General features: G+C 40.8%; 1 protein-coding gene across 29 annotated transcripts in view; it reads right to left on the minus strand.

Annotated features, from left to right (window-relative positions):
* Nucleotides 1-12,980: 12,980 nt before the first annotated feature.
* AGFG1 (ArfGAP with FG repeats 1) overlaps nt 12,981-26,995 on the minus strand; it is a 69,395-nt gene continuing 55,380 nt past the window's right edge. For 3 of the 29 annotated variants that reach the window (XM_037908211.2, XM_037908216.2, XM_037908207.2), the window contains 7 exons: nt 26,663-26,872; nt 24,451-24,634; nt 23,568-23,647; nt 23,116-23,208; nt 18,358-18,516; nt 16,556-16,647; nt 12,981-13,674 (listed from right to left, as the gene is read on the minus strand). In XM_037908211.2, coding sequence (XP_037764139.1) covers nt 13,615-13,674; nt 16,556-16,647; nt 18,358-18,516; nt 23,116-23,208; nt 23,568-23,647; nt 24,451-24,634; nt 26,663-26,872 — 878 coding nt within the window. In that variant the 3' untranslated portion in view covers nt 12,981-13,614. Of the gene's footprint in view, nt 14,703-16,362; nt 16,444-16,555; nt 16,648-18,357; nt 18,517-23,115; nt 23,209-23,567; nt 23,648-24,450; nt 24,635-26,662; nt 26,873-26,995 lie in introns of all 29 variants that reach the window. The other 26 variants (XM_043522063.1, XM_043522067.1, XM_037908208.2 and 23 more) reach the window with 18 other exon arrangements.

Raw genomic sequence — 26,995 nt, forward strand, 5'->3', positions numbered from 1 at the left:
GAAAAATTTCCTCTAGTGCCAAGGTAGCTTCTATAATATGGTACTTATGTAGAACATTAGAACTGCCATACTGGGACAAACCATGGCCCATTTAGTCCAGTGTCCTGTTTCCAAAAGTAGCCACATAAGAACATACAGATAAGCAGCAAAATAATTTAATAAACCCACCTATTTCACAAGGGAGGCTTAACCAGGTTGTTCAGGCACTTGGCAATAACTATAATATCAAAACTAATATGAATGCTCTACATGTCCAGCACTTTTTCAGTGTAGGATTTTCCTAGAAGACAAATTTCTTAAACTAATTAGTCTGAATAATGGTTGCATTTCTTTACATTGTTTAAAAAAAAAAAACCACCACCACACTAAATCAACTGGGCTAAGGAGAGTGAAAGATTACACAATGTACATAAAAACAACAGGGAGCCCAGTGGCACTTAAAGACTAACAGAGCATCTGAAGAAGTGGGTTTTTTACCCATGAAAGCTTATGCCAAAATAAATCTGTTAGTCCCTGTTGTTTTTGTGGATACAGACTAACATAGTTATCCCCTGATACTTGACACAATGTACATTACCAAGTGCTTTTTTTTGAAAGGAGGTAGGCTATCGTGGCCACACGTCTAATCTACTTTCTCACACAGCCTCATGTATGTGTCTTTTCACTCTGTTGCACTTCTTTCTATCTGTGATGTACAGACTTGCCTGGTCTGTTAAACATACACCCAACCCTCTGTTCAGCTTCCCTGTACCCTAACGAGCAAAGCTATTTTAAGACCAGCATGTTTGCAATGTTTGTCTTCATTTTTCTATGGGATAGGTGATGCCTGTAATTTGGTAGACCTGTCTCCTGTAATGAACAGGAGACTCCAATGCTAGAGAGATTAGATGGGATAGAAACACTCCGTATGGTACATATACAAGAAACTTATTTATAGCTAAAATACATGTAGGCACAACTGTAGTTTAAATTAATGCAAGACAAAGAACAGGAAAAGTGAGGATTTGAAACACTTAACAGTTCCTTTCAAACTGCGGTCCTGGCTATTACACAAACTTAACTACTAAGAGAAGATATAACTTAGATAATTTTTTCACTTCAAGGTCCAAGAGAGACAGACAAGGTTTTCATCTCAAGCCAAAAGACAAAAACATCAAGACACTTGATCACGACCTTGATAGGCCAAGAGACTACTTACACTTGATCTTAGCCATAAGGGTTTCAGACTGCCACTCACGACCATACTCTCTATATGCTTTTCACATAAAATTAATAGAGAAGGCAAAGTCCCTCGCAGACCTCTCATGAAATGTCTGCCTTCAATGTTTTTCAGTCTACCCCCAACACAAAAGTAGCTTCTGCAAACTGCTAACACATTTAATCAGTGACTTGCGTAGAATCATAGAACTGGAAGGGACCTCGAGAGGTCATCTAGTCCAGTCCCCTGCACCCAAGGCACGACTAAGTATTATCTAGACCATCCCTGACAGGTGTTTGCCCAACCTGCTCTTAAAAATTCCCAGTGATGGAGATTCCACCTCCCTACGCAATTTATTCCAGTGCTTAACCACCGACAGGAAGTTTTTCCTAATGTCCAACCTAAACCACTCTTGCTGCAATTTAAGCCGATTGCTTCTTGTCCTAGCCTCAGAGGTTAAGGAGAATAATTTTTCTCCCTCCTCCTTGTAATAAACTTTTATGTACTTGAAAATTTATGTGAAAGTCTACAAGGCAGCGTCTCAATTGCAAATGTTTAGTAAGAGGGTCATATTTAATTTCACCTGAAACACTGTATTTCACACCTTGGAATAAGAAAAGAGAAAAACAAAACAGGAAGAGATAGAATAGACTTTTTTTCTTCCGGAGTTTAACCCCAGAAGTTTCTCTTGGACATTTCAAAGCTTGGCTGTGGAGATGGAGTTCTCCTCACAAGTAGGATTGTCTTTCCTCCCAGTTGGCTCACACTAGTTCTCTGTGGTAGCTCAGCTGGAGTTAACTAAGTAGATTATAGTTTGCAGTGTTGTTGTAGTCATGTTGGCCCCAGGATGTTAGAGAGACAAGGTGGGTGAGGTAATATCTTTTATTGGATCATCTCCTACTGGTGGGAGAGACAAGCTTTTGAGCTATGCAGAGCTCTTTTCCAGGTCTGGGAAAGGTACTCAGACTAGCACATAAATCCAATTAGCGGGTTACAGATCGTTGTAATAATTCATAAATAATTTTTTTCTTATGACTGTTGGTGGGGACATGATAGATGTGGGTGGTGATTATGGTTGTGAAAGAATTCTTTGAGGCAGTGTCAGAGAACGAATTTTTCTAGTTTGCCCCACATTAGTATGGTATCAGATTCTGTGGTGGGGCAGAAGCTCAGTTCCTTAGAGACTACAGCTCTGGCTATGGGTAGTCTTGATAAATAAATGATGTTGGGGTATGTGCCTTATAGTGTGCCCAATTATGCAGTGCACTAAATGCCCCAACAACTATGTGGTTGAAACCAGAAAAATCACTACTCTCAAAATGAACTCACACAGAAAAGGGGTAAAAGACAAAAACACTCTCTTGCCTGTGGGCAAACACTTTTCACAAGATGACCCTTCCATAGCTGATCTCTGTCTTCATCCTCAAAGGAAACCTGTACAACACCTTCAAGAGACAAGCCTGGGAGCTTGCATTCGTCTCTTTGTTAGACACTAAAAATTATGGTCTTAATAAGACACTGGACTAATGGCTTATTACAACAACCTATAATGCATTAACCCCCCACCCCCTTTTTTTTTGTCCTATAACTGCAGGGGTGTTAACTGCCCATTTCACCTGGAATGGTCTCTTAGAATGCGTGTTAACTACTTACGTTAAACAATCTGTTCCACCTTGTATTTGGCTGTGACAGTCTGAGTACCTTTCCCAGACCTGAAGAGCAGCTCTGTATAGCTCAAAAGCTTGTCTCTCCCACCAGCAGGAGATATCCAATAAAAGATATTACCTCACCCACCTTGTCCACCTTTAGGTAGATTATAGACTATAGATCCCTTGGATCCAGTAGGACATTATGGCTAAACTCAGTTCAGGTGTCAAGAACAGAAAGCAAAGATAACAAAAGAGTACATGCTAACTGGGGGGGAAATGTCCCCAATGCCTTCCAGGTGTTTCTTGCTTTCAGTTCCAGATAGGTGTTTTTAATATCTGAAGGTAAATCAAAGTAAGCAACACCCTGGTACATCTCCATTTCTTACACTATAGTAAAAGCAATACGTGATTAAAAAATAATCAAGAGGAGTGTCTGCAGCCCATGCTTACCAGTAAGATATCAGGGAAGCCCCTTGATGTCAGGCTCAAATCCCGTTCATGTCATTTTCTATTTATACTACAAAAATGATAGTTAATAAACCAGTTTGGGTTGTCTTAAGATAGAAGAAAATGTAAACACTGATGATCACAAAGTTTTATTTCTGAAGAAATGAATCTGTTTGTATCAACTTAAAATTGCTATTTATACAACCGTTCAGAACTGTTGTAAACTGGTATTTTAAAACATTGTATTAAAATATAAAAATATTATTCTTACTTGATAGTCTGGAGGGTATGACAGACAATGTTCTCATATCTCCTCTCTAGGTTCAGTAACAACCAGGGCAGTGGGATATATGAAAATGAACTGGGATCTTTCAGGAGGGTTAGCTCTGGAAATAGAGAACGAGCACCCACTCCAGAGACTGTCATGTATTTTGCTGCCAACATCTGGACATGCTTATGCTAGCTAACTAGTTTTCAAGTCACGTTACATGCTTTTCATAACAATAGCATTCTAAGTATAAACCACCCCAGTGCTGATTCATTAACTGAGATTTTAAATCAGTAATTATTATTTTATACATTTTTAAAGAAGAGTAATATATTACAGTTCTACTTAATATTTATTTTGAACGAAACAAATATTGCTCTATTTTCACTTGAACAGGTTGCGACAGTAGCATGAAACTGTGTTGATTAGACTAGATGACCAGGATAACCAGTGCAATACAACTTCATTGTTTTTGAAAACTGGTAGCTTCCTTACCTTGCATTTCTCTGTTATGTATTTATTCTCCCACAATCTCTATGTGCATGACTGCTTCATACTGAATGAGTGAACATATTTAAGCCTGTGATGACCATCCCTGAATGTTTCAGAAATTACCATTGAAAGTTAATGTCATGCCATTTTGCCAAAGGTCTGAGATTGGATATGGTCATTCAGATAAGTTTATTATTATGTGCATTGCACCCAATTCTGTTAGTGATGCAAGCATGCTCTTCCTTCTCAAACAGAAATCCTCTGAACACAGTTTTGTTTTAAATTTAGCTTTTAGGGAGATTCTAAATTAGTAGGCTAACTGAAATGGATAATGTTAACTTGAAAACAGGCTCCTTTCAGATAAGGCTACATGCCCTCTGTTGTCCCCTGACGAGTTTGTGTGTATTCACTCTCTTTTCTTTGCAAATTATTAACTGGCCAAAGTTAAAACAGACTATCCACAGAGTGCTAGCAAATGCATAAAATAAACAAAAGCATGAAGCAAGGTATAAAGAGAACTGAGATTTATCAGTAGCCTTAGAAGATAAACCCTGAGTGTTTCATAAGAGAAAAATATTTTTCAAAAATTCAGCATACAGTGATCTCACATTTGTTAAGCAGATTGTAAACCGCTTTGAGATAAAAACAAACCAGGCAGAGATGAGACGAGGCAGAATAGCCAGGCTTAATCCTTTCAGCAAAACGAAGCAACTATGCAACAAGGTAGAGCAAGTAGTACAGAAACCTTCAGCAACCTTAACAAGCGGTCAGCTTAGTTCTACGTTTCATCAACAAGATGATCTTTACAAAAGTACTATAGTTTATATTTTATTAAGGAGGTTCACGAAGACAAAAAATGGCACCTCTAGAACCTACGCACTTGGTTAGACTAATGTTTTCAAGATGCCAGTTATAGATAACACACAGTGACGAACATGATGGAAAAGATTTAAACAAGAGCTCTCCATATGAGTGCCTACATTCATGAGACATTTCTGTAAGAGAGGACTCTCCACAGAGGATTTTCTTAATATAGAGTAAAAAACATCTTGTCTCTCATTTTCAACCTTTACAATGTTTGCAGAAGAATATCAAGGATAGTGAGCTGTAGCTCACGAAAGTTTATGCTCAAATAAATTTGTTAGTCTCTAAGGTGCCACAAGTACTCCTGTTCTTTTTAAGGGTACTCTCAGTTACATCTCAGAGCAATTCACAAAGCTATGGGGCGGTGTGGGGGGAGAATCTCACTTTTGCTGGCCAAGTGAGCTCTAAGAATCTCAGTTCTGACCCAACGATAAAGACAGTCACTTATTTTAACATTTACTTGTGCGTGCTTGATCTGGAATTTTTGAATGCGTGCACAGGAGATGCTCACAATTTGAGCAGCTGAAAAACAAGTTAATTTTGGTTTCCCCTGGCGACACAAAAGTGTCTGTTCATTAGGGGTCTAGACCAAAGAACTGTGCACCCAGGGAATGTGGGCCTGCTGACCAAAGCGGTGAGGATGAGGTAGGGCAAGAAAGGCCCTATTTACTCAGGCTCAATGGCTCCTGAATGAAGGGATTCTGTTACGGGGAAGAATCTGGAAACACTGGGTATTTACCTACCTCCCATGTTGTCTTGTGAGACACCAGGCCGAGCCCTGCTCCCTTTGAGAGTCTTTTTTTGGGTGTTTAAAGAGGACTTGTGAACTACCATGCTGGTCCCAGAGATACTGAAGTGCCATCCAGATGCCTGGTTCAAAGCCCCTTCCACCCCTGCTGAAGCCTGGCTACAGCAGCTCCACCATGCAAGGCCCCATTCTGCGCATGCATGGAGTCGGGGAGGGGAGTAGCCTTCACGCAATATTCCAGCCTTGCCTGGGAAAACCCTCACTGATTGGCTGTCTTTCCCATCTTCTGGGGAAGTGCAGACAAGCAGGGCTGCTTCAGGAGGCAGGCAAAGCTCTCCTTTCCCCACCCCCTGGGAGCAGAAAGATGTTTGATAGGAGATAATGGGGTTGTAGTCAACACCATTCTTGGGAGGGGAGGGGGGAAGAGGGGGAGGAAATAGAAAAACCCTGAAGCTCTGAATCCTCCTTCTGTTGTGAAAAATGGAGGAGTCCGCTCTTTGCTCCTCCCCAGGGAGAGAAGAATCCCTGGAACTCCATGCACTCCCTCCCCTCACTCCCCAAAGGCCTAGGAGAAAGGGATGTACAGTTTTACTGTTTTTTTTCAGTTTATGGCAGCTATTTTGCATTCATAGCTGGTATTTTCCTGACAAGAAACATTTATATGATTATCTCCACCAAATGCAGAAAGGAAAGAGCCTTCCCAAAGTGCTCCTGAGCATTAAGGAACAAGGATCACAAGAACAAACAGGTTACAACCAGTAATGCAACATTCCTGTAGCTTAAATACCTTGATACTGCTTTTTAGACGTTTCGCTGAATGGCAATGAATTCGGAGGAAGCTAATCTCTGACTAAGAAAAGTATTGGTCAATACTGCAATGTGTGAGTTGTTATTCATGCTCTGGGGTTTTAATGTGAGATTTTACACACACACACACACACACACACACACACACCCTCATTTTCAAATAGGTCTAAACCCACACTCACCCTCTTCAATTGCAGCTCTGAGAAACAAACATGCACGGGCATAATCCTACCCCCAATACTTATCTTAGGTCATGTCTACATTACAAAATTAGGTCGAATTTATAGAAATCGGTTTTGTAGAAAGCGTTTTTATACAGTCGATTGTGTGTCCCCCCACACAAATGCTCTAAGTGCATGTAGTCAGAGGAGTGTGTCCACAGTACCGAGGCAACCATCGACTTCCAGAGAGTTGCACTGTGGATAGCTATCCCACAGTTCCCGGACTCTCCGATGCCCATCTGAATTCTGGGTAGAAATCCCAATGCCTGATGGGGCTAAAAAATTGTCACGGGTGGTTCTGGGTACATATCATCAGGCCCCCCTTTCCTCCTTCCCTCCGTGAAAGCAACAGAAGACAATCCTTTCGCGCCTTTTTTCCTGGTTTACCCGTGCAGATGCCATAGCACAGAAAGCATGGAGTCCGTTCAGCTCACCAAAGCAGTTATGACCATTGTAAACACCTCGCGCATTATCGTGTATCATGCAGAACCAGCACCTGAAAACCCAGGCTAGGAGTTGACGGAAGCGTAGTGATGAGGACATGAACACACTTTTCTCTAAAACTGCATTCCCCAGCAATTTGGAGATCATGGTGTTAATGGGGCACGCTCATGCCGTGGAACGCCAGTTCTGCGTCCGGGAAACAAGCACAGAGTGGTGGGACCGCATAGCTTTGCAGGTCTGGGATGATTCCCAGTGGCTCCGAAACTTTCGCATGCGTAAGGGCACTTTCATGGAACTTTGTGACTTGCTTTCCCCTGCCCTGAAGCACAAGAATACCAAGATGAGAGAAGCCCTCACAATTCACAAGTGAGTGGCAATAGCCCTGTGGAAGCTTGCAACGCCAGACAGCTACTGGTCAGTCGGTAATCAATTTGGAGTTGGCAAATCTACTGTGGGGGTTGCTGTGATGCAAGTAGCCAACGCAATCACTGAGCTGCTGCTATCAAAGGTAGTGTCTCTGGGAAATGTGCAGGTCATACTAGATGGCTTTGCTGCAATGGGATTCCCTAACTGCGGTGGGGCTATAGACGGAACGCATATCTCTATCTTGGCACCGGACCACCAGGGCAGCCAGTATATAAACCTCAAAGGGTACTTTTCGATGGTGTGCAAGCACTGGTGGATCACAAGGGAAGTTTCACGAAAATCAACGTGGGATGGCCGGGAAAGGTTCATGACGCTCACGTCTTCAGGAACTCTGATCTCTTTAAACTGCTGCAGGAAGGGATTTATTTCCCAGACCACAAAATAACTGTTGGGGATGTTGAAATGCCCATAGTTATCCTTGGGGACCCAGCCTACCCCTTAATGCCCTGGCTCATGAAGCCGTACACAGGCACCCTGGACAGTAGTAAGGAGCTGTTCAACTATAGGCTGAACAAGTGCAGAATGGTGGTAGTGTGCGCATTTGGATGTTTACCGGGTCGCTGGCGCAGTTCACTGACTCGCTCAGACCTCAGTGAAACCAATATTCCCATGGTTATTGCTGCTTGCTGTGTGCTCCACAATCTCTGTGAGAGTAAGGGGGAGACGTTTATGGCGGGATGGGAGGTTGATGCAAATCACATGGCTGCTGAATACGCGCCGCCAGACACCAAGGCGGTTAAAAGAGCACAGCAGGAAGCGCTGTGCACCAGAGAAGCTTTGAAAACCAGTTTCATGACTGGCCAGCGTACTGTGTGACACTTGTTTGTTTCTCCTTGATGAAAACCACCCCTTTGGTTGCCTCTAAATTCCCTGTAAGCCACCCGCCCTCCCCCCTTCGATCACAGCTTGCTTGCAAAGGAAATAAAGTCACTATCATTTAAAAAACATGTATTCTTTATTAACGGATTATAAAAATAGGGAGATAACTCACAAGGTAGCCCGGGTGGGGTGTGGGAGGAGGGTAAGAGGGAAGGAAAAGGCCACTTTAAAACCTGTTGAATGCCAGCCTTCTGTTGCTTGGGCTGTCCACTGGGGTGCAGTGGTCGGGTGCCCAGAGCCTCCCTCCCACCGCCTTCTTGGGTGTCTGGGTGAGGAGGCTATGGAACTTGGGGAGGACGGAGGGCAGTTAAGCAGGCGCTGCAGCGGCAGTCTGTGATCCTGCTGCCGTTCGTGAATTTCCACCAGATGCCGGAACATGTCCGTTTGATCCTGCAGTAGCCGCAGCGTTGCCTCCTGCCTCCTCTGATCTTCCTGCCACCACCTCTCCTCACGTTCATCGGCCACCGTCCTGTACTCTGCTATTGTGTCCCTCCACACAGCTCGGTCAGTGCTGGACGACTGCATGAGCTCAGAGAACATGTCATCGCGCGTGCATTTTTTTCGCCGCCTTATCTGAGATAGCCTTTGGGACGGAGTCTTGAAACATTTACAGCTGCTGGAGGAAAAAAAGGGAGTGAAGTATTTAAAAAGATACATTTTACAGACCAATGGCTATACTCTTTCACGGTGAACAACAACACTATTCACATTACACAGCATATGTGATTTTGGTACAAGGTCGCATTTTGCATCTTATATTGAGTGCCTGCGTCTTTGGTGCTAGAAATCACACACGCAGGGCCGGGCAACAGAATTCGGCTTGCAGGCAGCCATGGTAAGCCATAGTCTTTCAGCTTCTGAAACCTTCATAACAGCAGCCCCCTCCTTTCCCATACCAAGCAAAGCCCGTTGAGTTGGCCATTTAGTGCTGCAGTTTTCCTGTTAACGTGCAGCAGCAGAAACCAAACTAATCCCCTCCCCCTATCCAATTCCCTGGTATGATCGCTTTTCCCCTCCCCCCACCGCCTGGCTGGTATCAGGGAAGATTCCTGTTAGCCAAATGCGAACAGCTCATCACCAATGCCCTCCCCCGCCCCCCCTACACACGTGACTAACTGCGGGGAGGATTTCTTTTCAGCCACAGTCAAACAGCCCAGTAGGAACGGGCACCTCTGAATGTCCCCTTAATTAAATTCCTCTATTTCAGCCAGGTTACCATGAATGATATCACTCTCCTGAGGATAACACAGAGAGATAAAGAACGGATGTTGCTTGAATGCCAGCAAACACCGGAGCCATACGCTGCCAGGCTTTGTCGTGCAATGATACCAGATTACTTGCTACTAGCACGGCGTGGTAGTGTCCTACCATGGAGGACGGAATAAGGCTGCTCTCCCCAGAAACCTTCTGCAAAGGCTTTTAGAGTACCTCCAGGAGAGCTTCATGGAGATGTCCCTGGAGGATTTCTGCTCCATCCCCAGACATGTTAACAGACTTTTCCAATAGCAGTACTGGCCACGAATGCATCCCAAGTCCTCAGGGCTACTTAATCATTAAAAACGCTTGCTTTTATAACATGTATTATATTTTAAAAGGTACACTCACCAGAGGTCCCTTCTCTGGCATCGTTGGGTTGGGAGGGTATTTCAGTCAGGGTGATAAAAAGATCCTGGCTGTCGGGGAGAATGGTGTGCTGTGTGCTCTCCCCAACCTTGTCCTCCTCCTCATCTTCCCCATCTGCAAAATCCTCAGCCATGGCAGAGAGTACCCCATCATCGGAGTCCACAGACAGGAGTGGGGTAGTGGTGGCAGCCCCCCGTAGAATTGCATGCAGCTCAGCATAGAAGCCGCATGTCTGGGGCTCTGTCCTGGAGTGTCCGTTTGATTCTTTGGTTTTCTGGTACGCTTGTCTGAGCTCCTTAAATTTCACATGGCACTGTGTTGCGTCCCTGATGAAGCCTCTGTCCCTCATGGCCTCTGAGATTTTTTGAAATGTTTTGGCATTTCGTCTTTTGGAACATAGTTTTGATAGCACGGATTCCTCTCCCCATACAGCGATCAGATCCAGTACCTCTCGTTCGGTCCATGCTGGAGCTCTTTTTCGATTCTGGGACTGCATGGTCACCTGTGCTGATGAGCTCACCTGGCCAAACAGGAAACTAGATTCAAAAGTTCCCGGGGCTTTTCCTGTACACTTGGCCAGTGCATCCGAGTTCAGAGTGCTGTCCAGAGCGGTCACAATGGTGCACTGTGGGATAGCTCCTGGAGGCCAATAGCTTCGAATTGCGTCCACACTAACCCTAATTCGAAATGGCAATGTCGATTTCAGCACTAATCCCCTCGTTGGGGAGGAGTACAGAAATCGGTTTTAAGAGCCCATGATGTTGAAAAAATGGCTTCGTTGTGTGGACAGGTGCAGGGTTAATTCGAATTTAACGCTGCTAAATCCGACAAACTCGCAGTGTAGACCAGGCCTTAGTTTTCACTGGAGTTCTGCATACAGCCCAGCAAAGGACTTAAAATTCAGCAGTCTAAGTATGCGTTTTAGTCCCACGGCAGTCAGCGGGACTTACTCTACTCAGAATTTTATACTGCCATCACTTGAGTGCAAAAGTACAGTAAGCAACACAACTAGCATTTGCCATGTGTGGTTCTCTCCCTTTTTCCTCCCGGGGATGGGGAGGAGATGTGGGCTTAAAAAGCATGCGTACTTGTGTTTTGCCAAATCGGGGCCAACAGCGAGAACAGCAGAATCTTAGTTACAAACACCTAAGGAATGGAGGTTGTTTGTAACACTGAACAAAACGTTATGGTTTCTCTTTCAAAAGTTTATAACTGAACAGTGACTTAGTAATGATTCAAAGCTGTATTATGCAGAAGAAAATTGCTGCTTTTAACTATCTTAATTTAAATGAAACAAACACAGAAACAGTTTCCTTACCTCGTCTCAAATCTTTTTTCTAAAAAACTTTTTTTTTAGTAGTTTAATACAGTACTATACTTGCTTTTGTGTGTGTGGGGGGGGGGGGGGGGGAAGAGGGTCCTCTGCTGCTGCCTGATTGCGTACCTCTGGTGCCAAATAAGGTGTGTGGTTGACTGGTCAGTTCGTAACTCACCTAGGATGCGGAACACCTGTTTTCATATTTCTCCTCTACCTGATTTGGTAGCCCTAACTCCAGGAGAGGGTTCACGGCTGAGAATCCCACATGGAGACAGGCACCTAAGATGCAGATCAATGTGAGGTAGCCACTTAAGTCCCTTTGTGGATCTGGACCCCAAGTCCTGCCTGTTTCCTCTGCATTTAACTTAAGCAGCTTCCCACTCAGCTTGTGGACTTCTGAGAATCCCTCTCTTAGGTGCCTAACTCTCCCCAGGCATTGTATGGGGAGCTGGGTACCTAACCCAGGGCTGTGAATTCTACTTGGTGCCTAGGAGTTCCTACATCCTCTTTGGGAATCCATCCCTAAGTTTCAAAATAGTGGTTCTAAACATTCATTTTAAAAAAAGTTACTCCACATTTCCACTATCCACCTTCACAATTAAGTACTATGGAGCCTTCCACATTTGAAGAAATTTTAGTATTTGTTAGTGATGCATAATTAGAAACACAAACAGTGCAGCAGTCTAACACCTAGTGAACACCTGTACATAAAGGCTTTACATAAGTTTGATCTGGTATTATAAGGAGATAAATCAGGGGTGGGCAAACTTTTTGGAACAAGGGCCACATCTGGATGGGGAAATTGTATGCAGGTAGGGCTGGGGCAGGAGGTTGGAGTGCAGGAGGGAGTGCTGGGTGTGTAGGAGATGTGGTGTGCAGGAAGGGGCTCAAGGCAAGGGGTGCAGGAGGGGTGTGAGATGTGGCAGGGGGAGTTCGGGCTCCAGCTTGACACCGCTTACCTCGAGCAGCTCCGGGGTGGCAGCGGCGCACAGCAGAGCTAAGGCAGCTAAGGCAGAAGTGGCCAGCATGTCTGGCAGTGGCTCCTGGGGGTGGGGTGGGACAGGTGGCTCCGTCACGCACTGCCCTTGCCTGCGGGTACCACCTCTGAAGCTCCCATTGGCCACAGTTCCCCGTTCCCAGCCAATGGGAGCTGCGGGGGGCAGGCGGTGTCTGCACGCAAGGGCAGTGAATGGACTCCTCTGCCCTCCCACCCCCAGGGGACACAGGGACATGGGGCCAGCCACTTCCGGGAGCGGCGCAGGGCCAGGGCACGCAAGAAGCTTGCCTTAGCCCCGCTGTGCCACAGGGATGGCAATCCCGCAGGCCAGATTGAAAGCCCTGACGGGCCAGATTCAGCCCTCAGTTTGCCCTCCCCTGAGATAAATGAACTGACATCAGTGTCACAAGTCAGAAGTAAGTTGACTTGATGAATCGTGTGAAAGTTTTGTCCTCAAAGTTACCTGTAAAACCTGCAGACTCGCTTTGTTTACCTTGTTTTATTTAAGTATTCATGAATGGACCAATATACAAGTACATATACTGCTTACATTTCAACCCATTATTTGTTACTGCACAGCAGCAAGAATACACGTAGTCTTTTTTTTTTCCCCTAATATTTATTTTTTTCACCTGCAAACTGTAGCAAAACATGATCAGCTTTATTAGGCAGACAGGTATCCCTCTACATTATAGAGAATGTAGGCATGTATAAATAGAAGAGCTCTTTAGGAATGGAAAACATTTTGGAGAATGAACAAAACCTCCACTTTGACTTCATGACTTCCAATAGCAATGGTTAAAATGATGTAGGTAATTCATTCCAAGAGATACAACAGCACCTCAAAGTGGCTGATCTATTTCCTCAGTAACATTTTTCACATAACCATGTGTTAAAGTTACAAATACTGATATGCACAAATAGCTATTTTCTAAGAAAAAAATATGTACAGTACTGCAGCATAACGAATGTGGTATCTGCAATTACTTATTAGCCAATTTTAATATACATGATACCGCTACTTTTCTCCTGCCAATTCACAGGTTAAGGATGTTAACACAGCCCTCCGTTTTGCACATATTACCTGGTGGTTTTAATACACAATGCAGGGTTTTTTATTAAAGACTTCTCCTGTGTTTAAAGCTAAGATCAGTGAAACAAGACAACAGTGCAAGAGGCGCAGAGATGTTCTGTGACCACGTAAGAGTTCTTTTGGGTAAAGTGTCTATAAGGCTATAAGAAAGGATTGGTTGATGAGCTTCCTGTTGGAAATTGTCCTGCTGGTGCACCAGCCTGAAAAACAGACAAATGCAAAAAAAAAAAAAAAAAAAAAAAAAAAAATCAAATGCACAAACTGTTTTTCCACATGGCAAACCCTAAAAGTACTGTATCTGGATGGAATAAAAAACAAACAAAAGCCTGTTACTATCTTGGTAAGAAAGATTTGCTTTTTATGTTATAGCTTAATACTAGGGCTGTCAAGCAATTAAAAAAAATAATCGTGATTAATCGCACTGTTAAACAATAATAGAATACCATTATTTAAATATTTTTGGATGTTTTCCACATTTTCAAATATATTGATTTCAATTACAACACAGAATACAAACTGTACAGTGCTCACTTTATTTTTGATTACAAGTATTTGCACTGTAAAAACCAAAAGAAATAGTATTTTTCAATTCACCTAATACAAGTACTGTAGTGCAATCTCTTTATAATGATGTAGAATTACGTACAAAAAATAACTGCATTCAAAACACAAAATATAAAACTTTAGAACCTACAAATCCACTCGGTCCTACTTCAGCCAATCGCTAAGACAAACAAGTTTGGTTACAATTTGCAGGAGATAATGCTGCCCGCGTCTTGTTTACAATGTCACCTGAAAAAGAGAACAGGCATTCGCATGGCACTGTTGTAGCTAGCATCGCAAGACATTTACGTGCCAGATGCGCTAAAGAGTCATATGTCCCTTCATGCTTCAACCACCATTCCAGAGGACATGCGTCCATACTGATAATAGGTTCTGATTGGTAACTATCCAAAGCAGAGCTGACTGACGCATGTTCATTTTCATCCTCTGAGTCAGATGTCACCCTCAGAAGGTTGATTTTCTTCTTTGGTCGTTCGGGATCTGTAGTTTCCGCATCGGAGTATTGCTCTTTTAAGACATCTGAAAACATTCTCCACACCTCGTCACTCTTAGATTTTGGAAGCCACTTCAGATTCTTAAACCTTGGGTCGAGTGCTGTAGCTATTTTTAGAAGTCTCACATTGGTATCTTCTTTGCGTTTTGTCAAATCTGCAGTGAAAGTGTTCTTAAAACGAACATGTGCTGGGTCATTATTCAAAACTACTATAACACGAAACATATGGCAAAATGCGGGTAAAACAGAACAGGAGACATACAATTCTCCCCCAAGGAGTTCAGTCACAAATTTAATTAACGCATTATTTTTTTAACAAGCATCAGCAGTATGGAAGCATATCCTCTAGAATGGTGGCCAAATCATGAAGGGGCATATGAATGTTTAGCACATCTGGCACATAAATACCTTGCAACGCCGGCTACAAAAGTGCCATGGGAACGCCTGTTCTCACTTTCAGGTGACATTGTAAATAAGAAGCAGGCAGCATTATCTCCCATAAATGTCAACAAACTTGTTTTGTCTTAGCAATTGGCTGAACAAGAAGTAGGACTGTGTAGACTTGTAGGCTCTAAGGTTTTACATTGTTTTGTTTTTGAGTGCACTTATGTAACCCCCCCCCCCCCAAAAAAAATACATCTACATTTGTAAGTTACACTTTCATGATAAAGAGATGAAGTGAATTGAAAAATACTATGTCTTTTGTTTATCATTTTTACAGTGCAAATATTTGTAACAAAACATATAAACTGAGCACTGTACACTTTGTATTGTGTTGCAATAGAAATAAATATATTTGAAAACGTAGAAAAATATCAAAAAATATTTAATAAATTTCAATTGGTATTCTATTGTTTAACAGTGCAATTCATCGCCATTAATTTTTTTAATCGTAGTTAATTTTTTTTGAGTTAATCACATGAGTTAACTGCAATTAATCGACAGCCCTATTTAATACTTTATGTATTGTCGTGCTTTTTGGTGGTTTATTTTAAAATACAGTAACTCCTCACTTAATGTCCTCCTGGTTAACGTTGTTTCATTGTTATGTTGCTGATCAATTCGAGAACATGCTCATTTAAAGTTGCGCAATGCTCCCTTAATGGCATTGTTTGGCAGCCGCCTGCTTTGTCCACTGCTTGCAGGAAGAGCATCCTGTTGCAGCTAGCTGGTGGGGGCTTGGACCAGGATGGACTGGCAGCTCCCCATCAGCTCCCCACTCCCTAAGTTCCCTGTGCAGCAGCCGTACAGCAGGCTATCAATTGCCAGGCAGTTCAGCTGTCCCTCCCCCCACATGCTGCTCCTGGGAGCCTCCTGCTTGCTGGGGGCGGGGGAGAGGGAGGGAAGAGGCGTGCTAATGTTAGGGTGTCCCCCTCCCATAGAGCAGGAGGGATGGGACACGACACGGCTCAGGAGAGAGGGAGCTTGCTGGCAGCAGCTGCTGTCTCAACTTGCTGATCTACTTAAAAAGGCAATGTACTTAAAATGGGGTCTGTACTTAAAGGGGCAATGTGAGTCTCTCTCTCGCACACAGGGTGTGTGTGTTTGTGTGTATGTGTGTCTCTCTCTGCCATGTTGGGTCTCCTCCCTCCATTCCTGCTGCCTTGCAGAGTGTTAGGCTACATTAACAACAATATGTTAACCCTTGAGGGCTCAGCCAAGTGCTAGTTCATCATTTAGCCCGTAAGACATTTCCTGGGAAATATCCCACCCTCTTCCACTCACAATCATCATTGCTGTTTTGCTTAAAGTAGCACTTTTCAGGAACATAACTACAACGTTAAGCAAGGTGTTACTGTACACCCCTAATAAGATCATTGTACATAAATACCTCTGTCTGATTTTGAACTGCCTTATCAATGCCATGTCATCTGAATACTGAATTGCATTTGGAGATCACATGCTGCGTTCCCTAACTTAAAACAAAATCAAGCTGCATGCGTATCTAAATTAAATGTATTGTAGATTACATCTCTTTTTGGACCTGTAAGATTTACTATTACTGTGTAATAATTCTCACTTACCATAAAAGGATTACTAGATACTCCAACAGCAGCAACTTGTCCAAAGGGGGTTACTACAGGCTTTGCCTGTCCAAATGCAGCAAAACCTGCACCTTGTCAAGATAAAAGATGTTAGAAGTAGCTTCACACTGGTGGCCAAGCCTTTAAAGGCAGAAGACTATTTCCTATAAGCCCACTCCCATCACAGTGACACAGGTTAAACCTTTTAGTACATTGGTAATTTGTCTATCAAGGCAGCAGGACTGGGTCAAATCCGGTCCATAATTTAGCTTCTCTAAATAGAAATTTATGCCAAACTTCAAAAGAAGTTTTAAAAATCTAGGAATTTTCTTTCAATTCCTATGGAAACATGTTTTTAGAATTCCCATGACTGTTTCTAAGCCAAAACGCTCTAATGTTGTTCTAGTACATGACACTCTAGTAAGTTTCTAATCAATTTAACGTAATCAGAGTGAACATGGATGTGAAAATTTTCATCACGTAAGGTGAGTAAAATGCCAAACACACTAACAATACAAGTTCAAATTAAGTTTTTCAGCTGTAAAAATTAGAGATATTGAGATTCAAAAAATTAAAGCTTTGTAAACCCTTAAAACACAAATTGTCAACACCACGACAAAATATACAAATTAAATATGCTTAAATCAACAAATCATAGCTCTTTACATGATTCATGTTAGTCCACTTGTAACAAGCCTAATTTAAAAGTCTTAAATCACTGGATTTAAATTCAAATAAGTTCTCAAGCAGCAATTTTCTTATTTTGCCTACCTGTAAATTTCTATTGTTAACTGAAATCTCTGTTCAGTTTGTGTACACACAGGAAAATCAATGTTTATAAACATTTACCAATAAAAACCTAATCCTTCCAAGCCTTGCTATAAGCCAGGACTATTAATGGTTTTCCAGGAAGAAGTAAGGCCAAATCATTGTGATTTTCTACTACACATTTCGTACAAAGTAACAGTACAGTAGCACAGTAAATTACAGCATCTTTTTAAGTGTTCAGAATCTGAATACTCTGCCTCCCTAAAGCTAACACCAACAAATATTATTGAACCAATACCACCAGAGATAGGGCTTGATAATATTAATTACAGTTACAAGTGCATTAATCAGCGTTAATATAAAATGTTAAAGAATAGGAAAAACAAAGTAGCTACTTTTATGTTACTGAAAAAAGGAAGCAAGAGTTGGGTGGTTATTTCTAAAGGTTCCAAAGTTATTCCTTCCTGACTATAGTCCAGTGCACAGTTTTCTTTTTGGACCTTTTCCTGCATGTAAAAATTCATTAAAAAATAATTTAGGCTATTTTCTTTTATGCTCTCTAGCCCTCTCTCCTTTTTAAGGTTTGAGGAAATACGTTGTAATAGGTTCCAGACACATACAATCTCCTTCCCTGCACAAAAGTTTCAGTAAAAAATCCATATAAAAAGTCTCACTATCATTTTGAGATAGCGATCATAGTTATAGCAATAAAATTGGAGACATTTGACAAAGATTATACCATGCCATAAAAGACCATGAAGAAACCAAGTTCTTTAGTCCTGCAATTATATAGTTGCAAGATCACCCCAAAAGATCCAAGATAAGGAAAATGTACATTAGAAGTTAAGTATTATCTTGGATTGCTAAAATGTAGTTTGACTATGCGATACTCTATGTTTTTTGCTAGTAGCAACGTACCACAACTGACACAACAATTAAGGTATGCTCCTGTCATGCCTGCTCCTTACATGCAAGGAATTTCCTTTACATAGTCCCACTTGCTTAACCAAGATTTCTGGTATGGATGAACTTACCATTTGGTTGCTGAGCAAAAGCAGTCTGTTGTGGGAAAGCTCCCTGGGTTGGGAAGGCAGGCTGCTGGAAATTGCCACTGAAGCTAGTAGGAAGACTGTAGGATGCAGGAGTTCCAAATCCTGCAGGCATGCTCATGGATGCTGTGCCAAATGTAGCTGCTGGCAAGTGAAGTAACATTCAATTATTTTTAATTTACAAGTAATTTCTTATACAAAATGTACTACAATGCCACTAAGAAGAATCTTGCTAGCTTTCTAATACCCGCCCAACAGCCACTGGGCGGGTTAGTCTCAGCTTCCAGTAACACTAAATTAATTTGCTCACTGGAAATTAAATAAAAAACATGCAAGATAAAAAAAAATTAAAGCTAAACTGCGAGTAGAACACTGTCAAGTTGGCTGGGTCCAACTTTTTTTGATTACTTTAGCGTCTGTAAAGTCAATGGAATTCTTTTCCATGTTTTACTTCTACTCAAGTGCTTCCAAAAGTTATTTCTGGTAAAGAGTTAATGTGGAGGCCAGTACTTACAGGCAACACCAAAAAAACAGCATGTATGTTCAAAGAAAGAAAATGTTAGGTCTGAAAAATTTCAGTTTATAATTTCCAAGGTGAAATTATAAACAATGAGATAAAGTTGTAAAATCAATCTTCAGTGTTCTTTTAAAATAACTTCTTACTATGCTCAGACTCGTATACAAAATTCCTAGCACAGAATTCCTTAGTTTAAGATTGAGGTGATGCTTTAAAAAAAAATCTCATCTGCCTCACTGTTACTGAACATTCCAGGTAGAACAAACCAGGCATGTCTTCAGAGAAATGTTGAGTAAGAGTAGCACAGTGTGACTAACAACAAAACCATTACTAAATCCTTCGGGGTTTACTGTGAATAATATTAAATAGCACACAGAAAGCTTTTTGGTATGAACATAAATGTCAGGCATTTTTGCTCTAATTCAGCATTGAGTGTAACCATTCTTTTAATTTAACTTTCTTTGGTATAAAATTTGCACAAATTTAATTCCAAATCAACACATTTGATTAACTGAAAAGTAAACTATTGTCTGGAGATAGTGTGCCCTTGTTGCCAAGAAGGCCAATGGCATTTTGGGATGTATAAGTAGGGGCATTGCCAGCAGATCGAGGGACGTGATCGTTCCCCTCTATTCAACATTGGTGAGGCCTCATCTGGAGTACTGTGTCCAGTTTTGGGCCCCACACTACAAGAAGGATGTGGAAAAATTGGAAAACGTCCAGCGGAGGGCAACAAAAATGATTAGGGGACTGGAACACATGACGTAGGAGGAGAAGCTGAGGGAACTGGGATTGTTTAGTCTGCGGAAGAGAAGAATGAGGGGGGGGATTTGATAGCTGCTTTCAACTATCTGAAAGGGGTTCCAAGAGGATGGATCTAGACTGTTCTCAGGGTAGCAGGTGACAGAACAAGGAGTAATGGTCTCAAGTTGCAGTGGGGAAGGTTTAGGTTGGATATTTGGAAAAACTTTTTCACTAGGAGGGTGGTGAAGCACTGGAATGCGTTACTTAGGGAGGTGGTGGAATCTCCTTCCTTAGAAGTTTTTAAGGTCAGGTTTGACAAAGTCCTGGCTGGGATGATTTAGTTGGGGATTGGTCCTGCTTTGAGCAGGGGGTTGGACTAGATGACCTCCTGAGGTCACTTCCAACCCTGATATTCTATGATTCTATGAAAGGAATGGTGAGAGAGTGTATATATTTAAGTAACCATTAAACAGAATAAGATAAGTATGGGATATAAAGTAAACAGATAATTGACACAGTACAATTATCAAAGAATGCATTGACATTACTTTCACAAATTACCATCAACAGAAGAGGCTATTTAATAGTGAACAGCTTGACAAAACAGCAAACCCAAACACCATTGCACAATTTGTCACAATGGTTTAGGATATCCAAAAGGTGTCAAACTTACTACAAGCAAGCTTCAAAGAATTTACTCAAATAAGTTGTAAGCATCTACTAACGTGACCATGGAGGTAAGCAATAATGACTTAATTGCTTGATGCAAATAAAAAATTATACTAAGACAATGCCAATTTTTTTCCAAGTGCCACACATCCATGCTCACTCCATTTTAAAATATGGAAAACAGCTTACTCAAAATTTACATGCAGAGAACCAGGAAGCTGGCAATAAGTTTTCACAACATAGTAAACAATTAGCCACATGAAACTCAGATATCAAATGTGGCCACCTACCAAAATGAGCCTGAGGAAATATGTGAGAGTGCATTGCTCCCGAGAGGCCTTATGGAAAGCCACAAAAAGACCAATGTCAAATGATTTATATACTTGTGAACAGTCATTTTTATACAACTATTTTACATGACAAAAAGTGCAGTGATTAAAGAGCTTTTTTAAAACCTGTAAAAATTTTCTAACAACTAAACTTTGAATTTATCAAGTGTACTGCAGACCAATTGGTAAATTATATATGTTACCTGAAATAATTATGCTAACAAAGTCAAAGGCTTTTTTCTAAAATACACTATAAAGTTTATACCAAACCCATTTATACTGCACACGAGATGCAAATATAGCATAAAGCTAAATTATAAGCAATCTTATTATACTTATCACGTTTGCAGAAAGGAACTTGTGACACAGAAAATGTTAATTACAATATCCTATCAGATCCTTAACTGGAGTACAGTAAAACCTGTTGATGCCTAAACACTTTTTCAAAGGACAGCATGTTTTCGGAAGTAAGGGAACATAGAAATAGCTGAATAGAATTTGTTTTAAAGGGTTAATCTAAAAAACAACCTTCACGCTTGTCTTCACACTTTGTGACAACCTTCACACTTGTCACAGGGCTTGTCTATACTGCCCTGCAGTTCAGCCTACGGAGGAGTGAACAGCAGTGCACACCAAAGCGCTGAACTGTAACTCCTTGTGTGGATGTGAACTAGAAGGTTACTACTTCACATTAATATAACCCTGTTTGAGGAGGATTATATTAATGTAAACTAGGAGCCTGCTAGTTCACATCTGCAGCATCCACAAAGGGGAGTTACAGCACAACTCACACCCGCACAGTTCAAACTGCAGGAAGTGTAGGCATATCCTACGTCACTATCTGGCAGAGACCTTCTGAAGGTAATTCCAACAGCCTCTTTAAAGCTAAATTTTTGCAAGGATACAAGAGAATGACAGAAATTTTTAAAGATAGTCCAAAGTGGTACAGATCGTAATACTGGGATGATATTAAATAAAGGAGAGAATTTTGGTTGCATACCAAAGGTTTTAACCGAACAGCAAAGTCTATTAAATGGCAGAATAGCCACAGTCGCCACATGGGGCCAACCCTAAAATTCAGCATTGCAGATAAAGAATTAATCACAGAATAAAGTATTAAACTTGTAGTAGTGTCTAAACTGAGGAGCATTGTATTGTAAGAAGAAACATTAAACTGGTTTTTCAATTTATAAATTGAACTATTTTACATATGGAGTCATGGCCTCATGGATTCTGCAGAATTCACTTCTTGTCTCAGACTTGTGCTTCATTAATTTAAGCTATCATTTAAAAGGATTTCTCACCCTAACAGTAGGGAAGGAAAAACCTGTAAACGTGAATGGATGTGGGGTTTGTCTTTGAGGGTGCAGAGAATGATAAAAGCTAGAATTGCTCCATTCATTTAAATGGGGTGTAAATTCTGACAATGACAGTGTAAATGTACACTTAACTGTTTCAAATACTTAAATATCCAACAAGTGTTCTTAACTCAATCCCACTCTGCAATTCCATGGTGGATAGTTTAGTATAAAAAAACAAACAATCATAGGGGCTACTATACTGATTGCATTATTAATTTTTTATATTTTTATTCTAAATGAAACTGCTGCAGAATTTCCAAGTGCAACAAAATTTATATTCTGCAGCTAGCTGGAACTAAGGTGCCCTACAGATGCTGCCTTTCACTGCTGAGTACCCCAAAGTGCTTTTCAAACTGTATAAAGAAACTCTTATAGCCAACACTGTAACGCAATCACATCTAGCATGTAACAGCAATAAGTAGTACACAACAGGTTTAAAACAACACAACAGGTCAATGATGTAGCCAATTAAAATTGGAGAGGGAATTTAAGAGACAGAACAGGATTACTAGAGCTGGTTGGAAAAATTCTGAATGGAACATTCTTACACCAGAAAATAGCAAATCACTGAAACTGAAATGTTCCATGAGACTATGACAACAGAGATGGAAGCCAGGCATTTTAAAAAACCTACCTAGCCTGGTTTCCTGCTAGTCACCTACCAGGCTCCTTGGCAGTCCTGGTTCCTGGCTCCTTAGCAACCTCTCTGATGGGGAGCCAGGAGCCAATTTAACAGCTCTTGGAAGCTCTGGTTCCAGTGGCTTACAGAGTCTGTGGCACTGGGGCAGCCCTCCAGGTGGTCTGCCCCACAGCTGGGACTCCCAGAACTTCCAGGCTCCTCACTAGGCAGGCTGCCTGGAGGCTTGGGAATGTTTTGAAAAGGTCAAAATGAAATGTCATTTCAACTTAAACAACTATTTGACAATTTGGCTATATGTCTTATTTAAATATTGTGCTCTTTTACTTAAAAAACAGAGTGCAGAATTTTACATTAACTTGTGCATGACCTATTCTCAGTCAATTTCTAAAAAATAAAATTATGAAACTACAAATATAATGAAGTTTTGAAATTAAAAATGTATGTATAGCACATAAAACTGTACAGTGCAATTTTATTTTTCACCTGTTGCTCCTCGGCTATTGGTCTGGAACGGGTTTGTTGAAGGTGCCACCGGAGCGACAGGCGCAGCCACAAATGGATTTGTGGAAGGTGTTGCTGAAAGATTAAGAACAATTAATTTAAAAAAAAAAAAATTTTTTTTACACAGTGCTGCATGGATATATATTTGTTCTACACAACCTTCACGAAGTCAAATACAGTCAGAAATAACTTTACATAAGAAGTTTTCCCATACCTTTTCTGTATTGGGTACTACAGGATATATATATTTTTTAAACACACACACAACCACCACTGATATTTTAGACTACTTACATCATATTGCCTGCACTGGAAACAGTTATGTCATCATTTCTAATGACAGTGAAGTCATTAGTACTACTATACAATGGGACTAAAATTTAGTAATATGTTTGCTTACAGTCTGCATAAACATTAGTAATATTTTAATATACCTCCAAATGGAGCAGGCACACTCGAAGACGCAGGCTGTGTCTGTGCAGTAGCAGCCACTGGTACTGTTCCAAAAGCACTGCTGAAAATAATTCACATTCATTGAAGTCAGTGCTGCTCCTTTAACATTTAACATCTACAATTAATTTTGGCAGATGAAAGCAGGGTAGAGAAGGGATATTTAGGCACAGATTTGAAATGCTATATAATCCATTAGCACCAGGAGTTGAATTCTTGATGCCAAGGTCAAAGGCTAAATATATTAGCGCTGAGCAATGGTAAACCCTGTCTGCCAGTGGCAAAGTGTAAAAGTATGGACAATGAGGAGAAAAAGAAATAGGCATAGGTGCCAAGCAAAAGCTTTAGGGAAATTTGCATTTCCAAGCAAAAAGTTACTACAGGTACGTGCTTTTAATTACTTTAAAAATTTTTTTAAAAAACGTACATTGCAAATGTCTCACTTTTCAAAACCAATCTCTTACCAATTACAAGGCTATACGCTTAAATATGCATGCAAGTAATCCATATGGAGGATTGTTATCCTCCAACAGAATTTAGTGTGTGTTGTCTAGGAAGGTGTAAAAAAGTGTTTCACTGATAAACACTTGCTTCAGTTTCATTTTACAACCTCTAGCGGGCAGTACAACCACAACTACCGTTAAGAAAAGATGCAGTTTTAGTAAGGACACTGAAGTCAACACCCAACTAACTCCTCTCCAGAATTATTTCCCTACAATTTTTAAATCGTGACCTAAACAAAGAAGAACAGTTGAATACAAGCAGGTTTTTTAAAAACTTTATCAACACTACCATACGGCTATTTTTCTGCCTATAAATACAGTTGGTTTAGGGCTAATTACTTTAACTTCTAACAAGAAAAAGTACCTGCTAACATTACTGGTGGAAGTATATGCATTACTAGAGGTTGCTGTGGAGCTGAACACACTGTCTAATTCTGCTAGAGCTGCATACTTGTCTGAAGATGCACTTGGCTGACTTGGGGCTGACACAGCAGGACCTGACGGTGCTGTAACTACAGTGCCGAAGCCACTTCCTTGCTCACTACCACCTAGAAAAGAAGATACCATATTGAAATTTAAAATGACACTTCTAAAACCATTTTTTCCCCTATAATCTTCTCCATACTAACAGAAAATGTTAATTAACTGTTCTCCCATCCTTTAAGACTAAAATTAAACAATAAAACTTAGTGCCACTCTAATACACTATGGCTCCCAATCTCTATCTTTATAAGCACACAGTACCATGCTTCAACGGGTCTATCGCTCCAAAAGTGGCTTCCTAGTTTCCACTGATCGCATTATTAAGTGAAGTACACTGCTCTCTCTTGCTCCAGTTAGAAAGATGGATTTGTTTTAAACCTTAGTATGTTGTGCATGACTCATCCTTAGAGTACAGCTTTGAAATTTTTGTACATTTAGAAAGCAACGAGGCATAAGAAATCTAACAATTAAGTTACAGAACGATGGACTCTTACTTCACTATTATCTCAAAGTATAATCCTGCGGAAACTCACACTTCCAGGTTCTTGTGACTCCATATGCTGTGGAGTATTCCCTAGCCTCCTGTATGGTATTTCCCACTAAAGACTGAATTCACGAACCATGCAGTGTGTGTCACAAAAGCCATGTCATATCTTCCAACTCGTGGCTTATTTTCATTTATGCCCTAAGAGGCACTCCAAATCCTGAAAAGATGCTAAATAAATAATACAGATCCAGTGTATCAAATTCAGGAGAACAAAATGATAGGTAACAGTATAGAATTGTCTCGTTTCCAAGGATACCTGTTCTCAGCAGACTGCCACTGAGAGGAAAAACTCCACAGATTATTTTACAAGCATCAGTGTATGGTATTTTGTAACCAAGAAGTCTAAAGTGTTCAACAAAAACTGGAAGTGTACAACAGTGTAGAGGTGCACTGAGCAATAACACCTACTTTTTGGAATATGGAAGAATATGAACAAAAAAATTGACAAAGGAGAGTAATTTAAGGATTTTTTGTAGGTAAAATGTAAGAACAAGAGTGGTTATGTCACCTCATGATACCCTTAAGTAAGTTTCACTGAGCTAACGTAGTCTATCTAGCAAATATGCACTAAAGTATGCAGAAGCAATCAAAAAATTGGACAACTTGTGATTAAAAGTAGGGTATTTTTGAACACCTGTGTACCTTATCCCTCCATAAACATTGCCAGGTCAATGGAGATACAAACACTGAGCGACTCTTGATAGTGCACCTCATAGTCCTGTTGTTTATTTGTGTTGAACACACATATAACAGCAATGTTTGTCAGAATAGCTGCAAACAACTTAGTTATGGAGCAGACAGTGTCTACTCCACAATTAGAATAATGGCTCATCCTAAGAGTCAGTCAACCACTGCCCTCCTCAAAACCACACAACTTCAAGGGAAAGAATATTAACAAAGCCATATACTGTATCAGTTTTGCTTAGGAGCTGATATACATGACTTATTTACCATTGTAGTATGCTGGACTGAATCCAACTTAAACTCCAATGAAATTCATGTTACCGTCCTTGTTCAATATATGGTTACCTTAGTGTGCATACAAAACCAACCCGTTAAACACTAGCAGTTGTAATCTCCTTTAAGAGAGAAAGGCTAGTCAAGCTTTACATTATATGAACATCTAAAGAAGCTATCATGGTGGCTTTTAATTGTAAAGATAAAAAATATCTTAGACCGCAACTGGTGTGATTGAATGAATAAAGTCGCCCACTCCAGCAATATACAGAAACCTGAATAATGTACCTCTAGAATACTTATCACTCATGAAAATTTTTTTTGAGTGATCGGCTCATAAAAGAAGCATGATCTTTTTGATAAGTACTATTTTGCAAATGACTGCATAGATTAAAGCATTTGCTTTGTTACAAGAAGCAGCACGGCAATATAGGAGTTTAAAATGTGCAAGTGTGAAGTTAATTAGAATTTTTTGAAGAGACAATTTAAAGCATGCTTAACATGGTTGGTTACCATTTTGATAGGCACAGCCATCCTCATAAGGAAGAAAAATGAAGGATAACAGGTCAAAGAAAAAAAACTTTAATACCTTGCCCTGTGCTGAAGATATTATCTAAATTAGCAAGAGCTGCATATTTGTCTGCTGACTGGAGATTCGGTTTATTCACTGCAACTTTACTGGCAGCAGTTGCCGTTGTGTTGCTCTGAGAAGCATTGAAGGCTCCAAAATCAGCACTGGAGGATTTGGGGAAGTTATCAAAGTGAGCAAAGTTAGCATTCATTGATCCAGCACTTCCACCTGTAACAAAATAAGTTAAACATGGATACTTTAAAGGTATAGGAAAGTCTCTCCAAATGCGCTTGGTGGCAATATCATCCCACCTCTTGGTGGTTACACCAGGCAGTAACATCACTTTTGTTT

This window comes from Chelonia mydas, chromosome 9 (assembly GCF_015237465.2).
Source record: "Chelonia mydas isolate rCheMyd1 chromosome 9, rCheMyd1.pri.v2, whole genome shotgun sequence".
Lineage (NCBI taxonomy): Eukaryota > Metazoa > Chordata > Testudines > Cheloniidae > Chelonia > Chelonia mydas.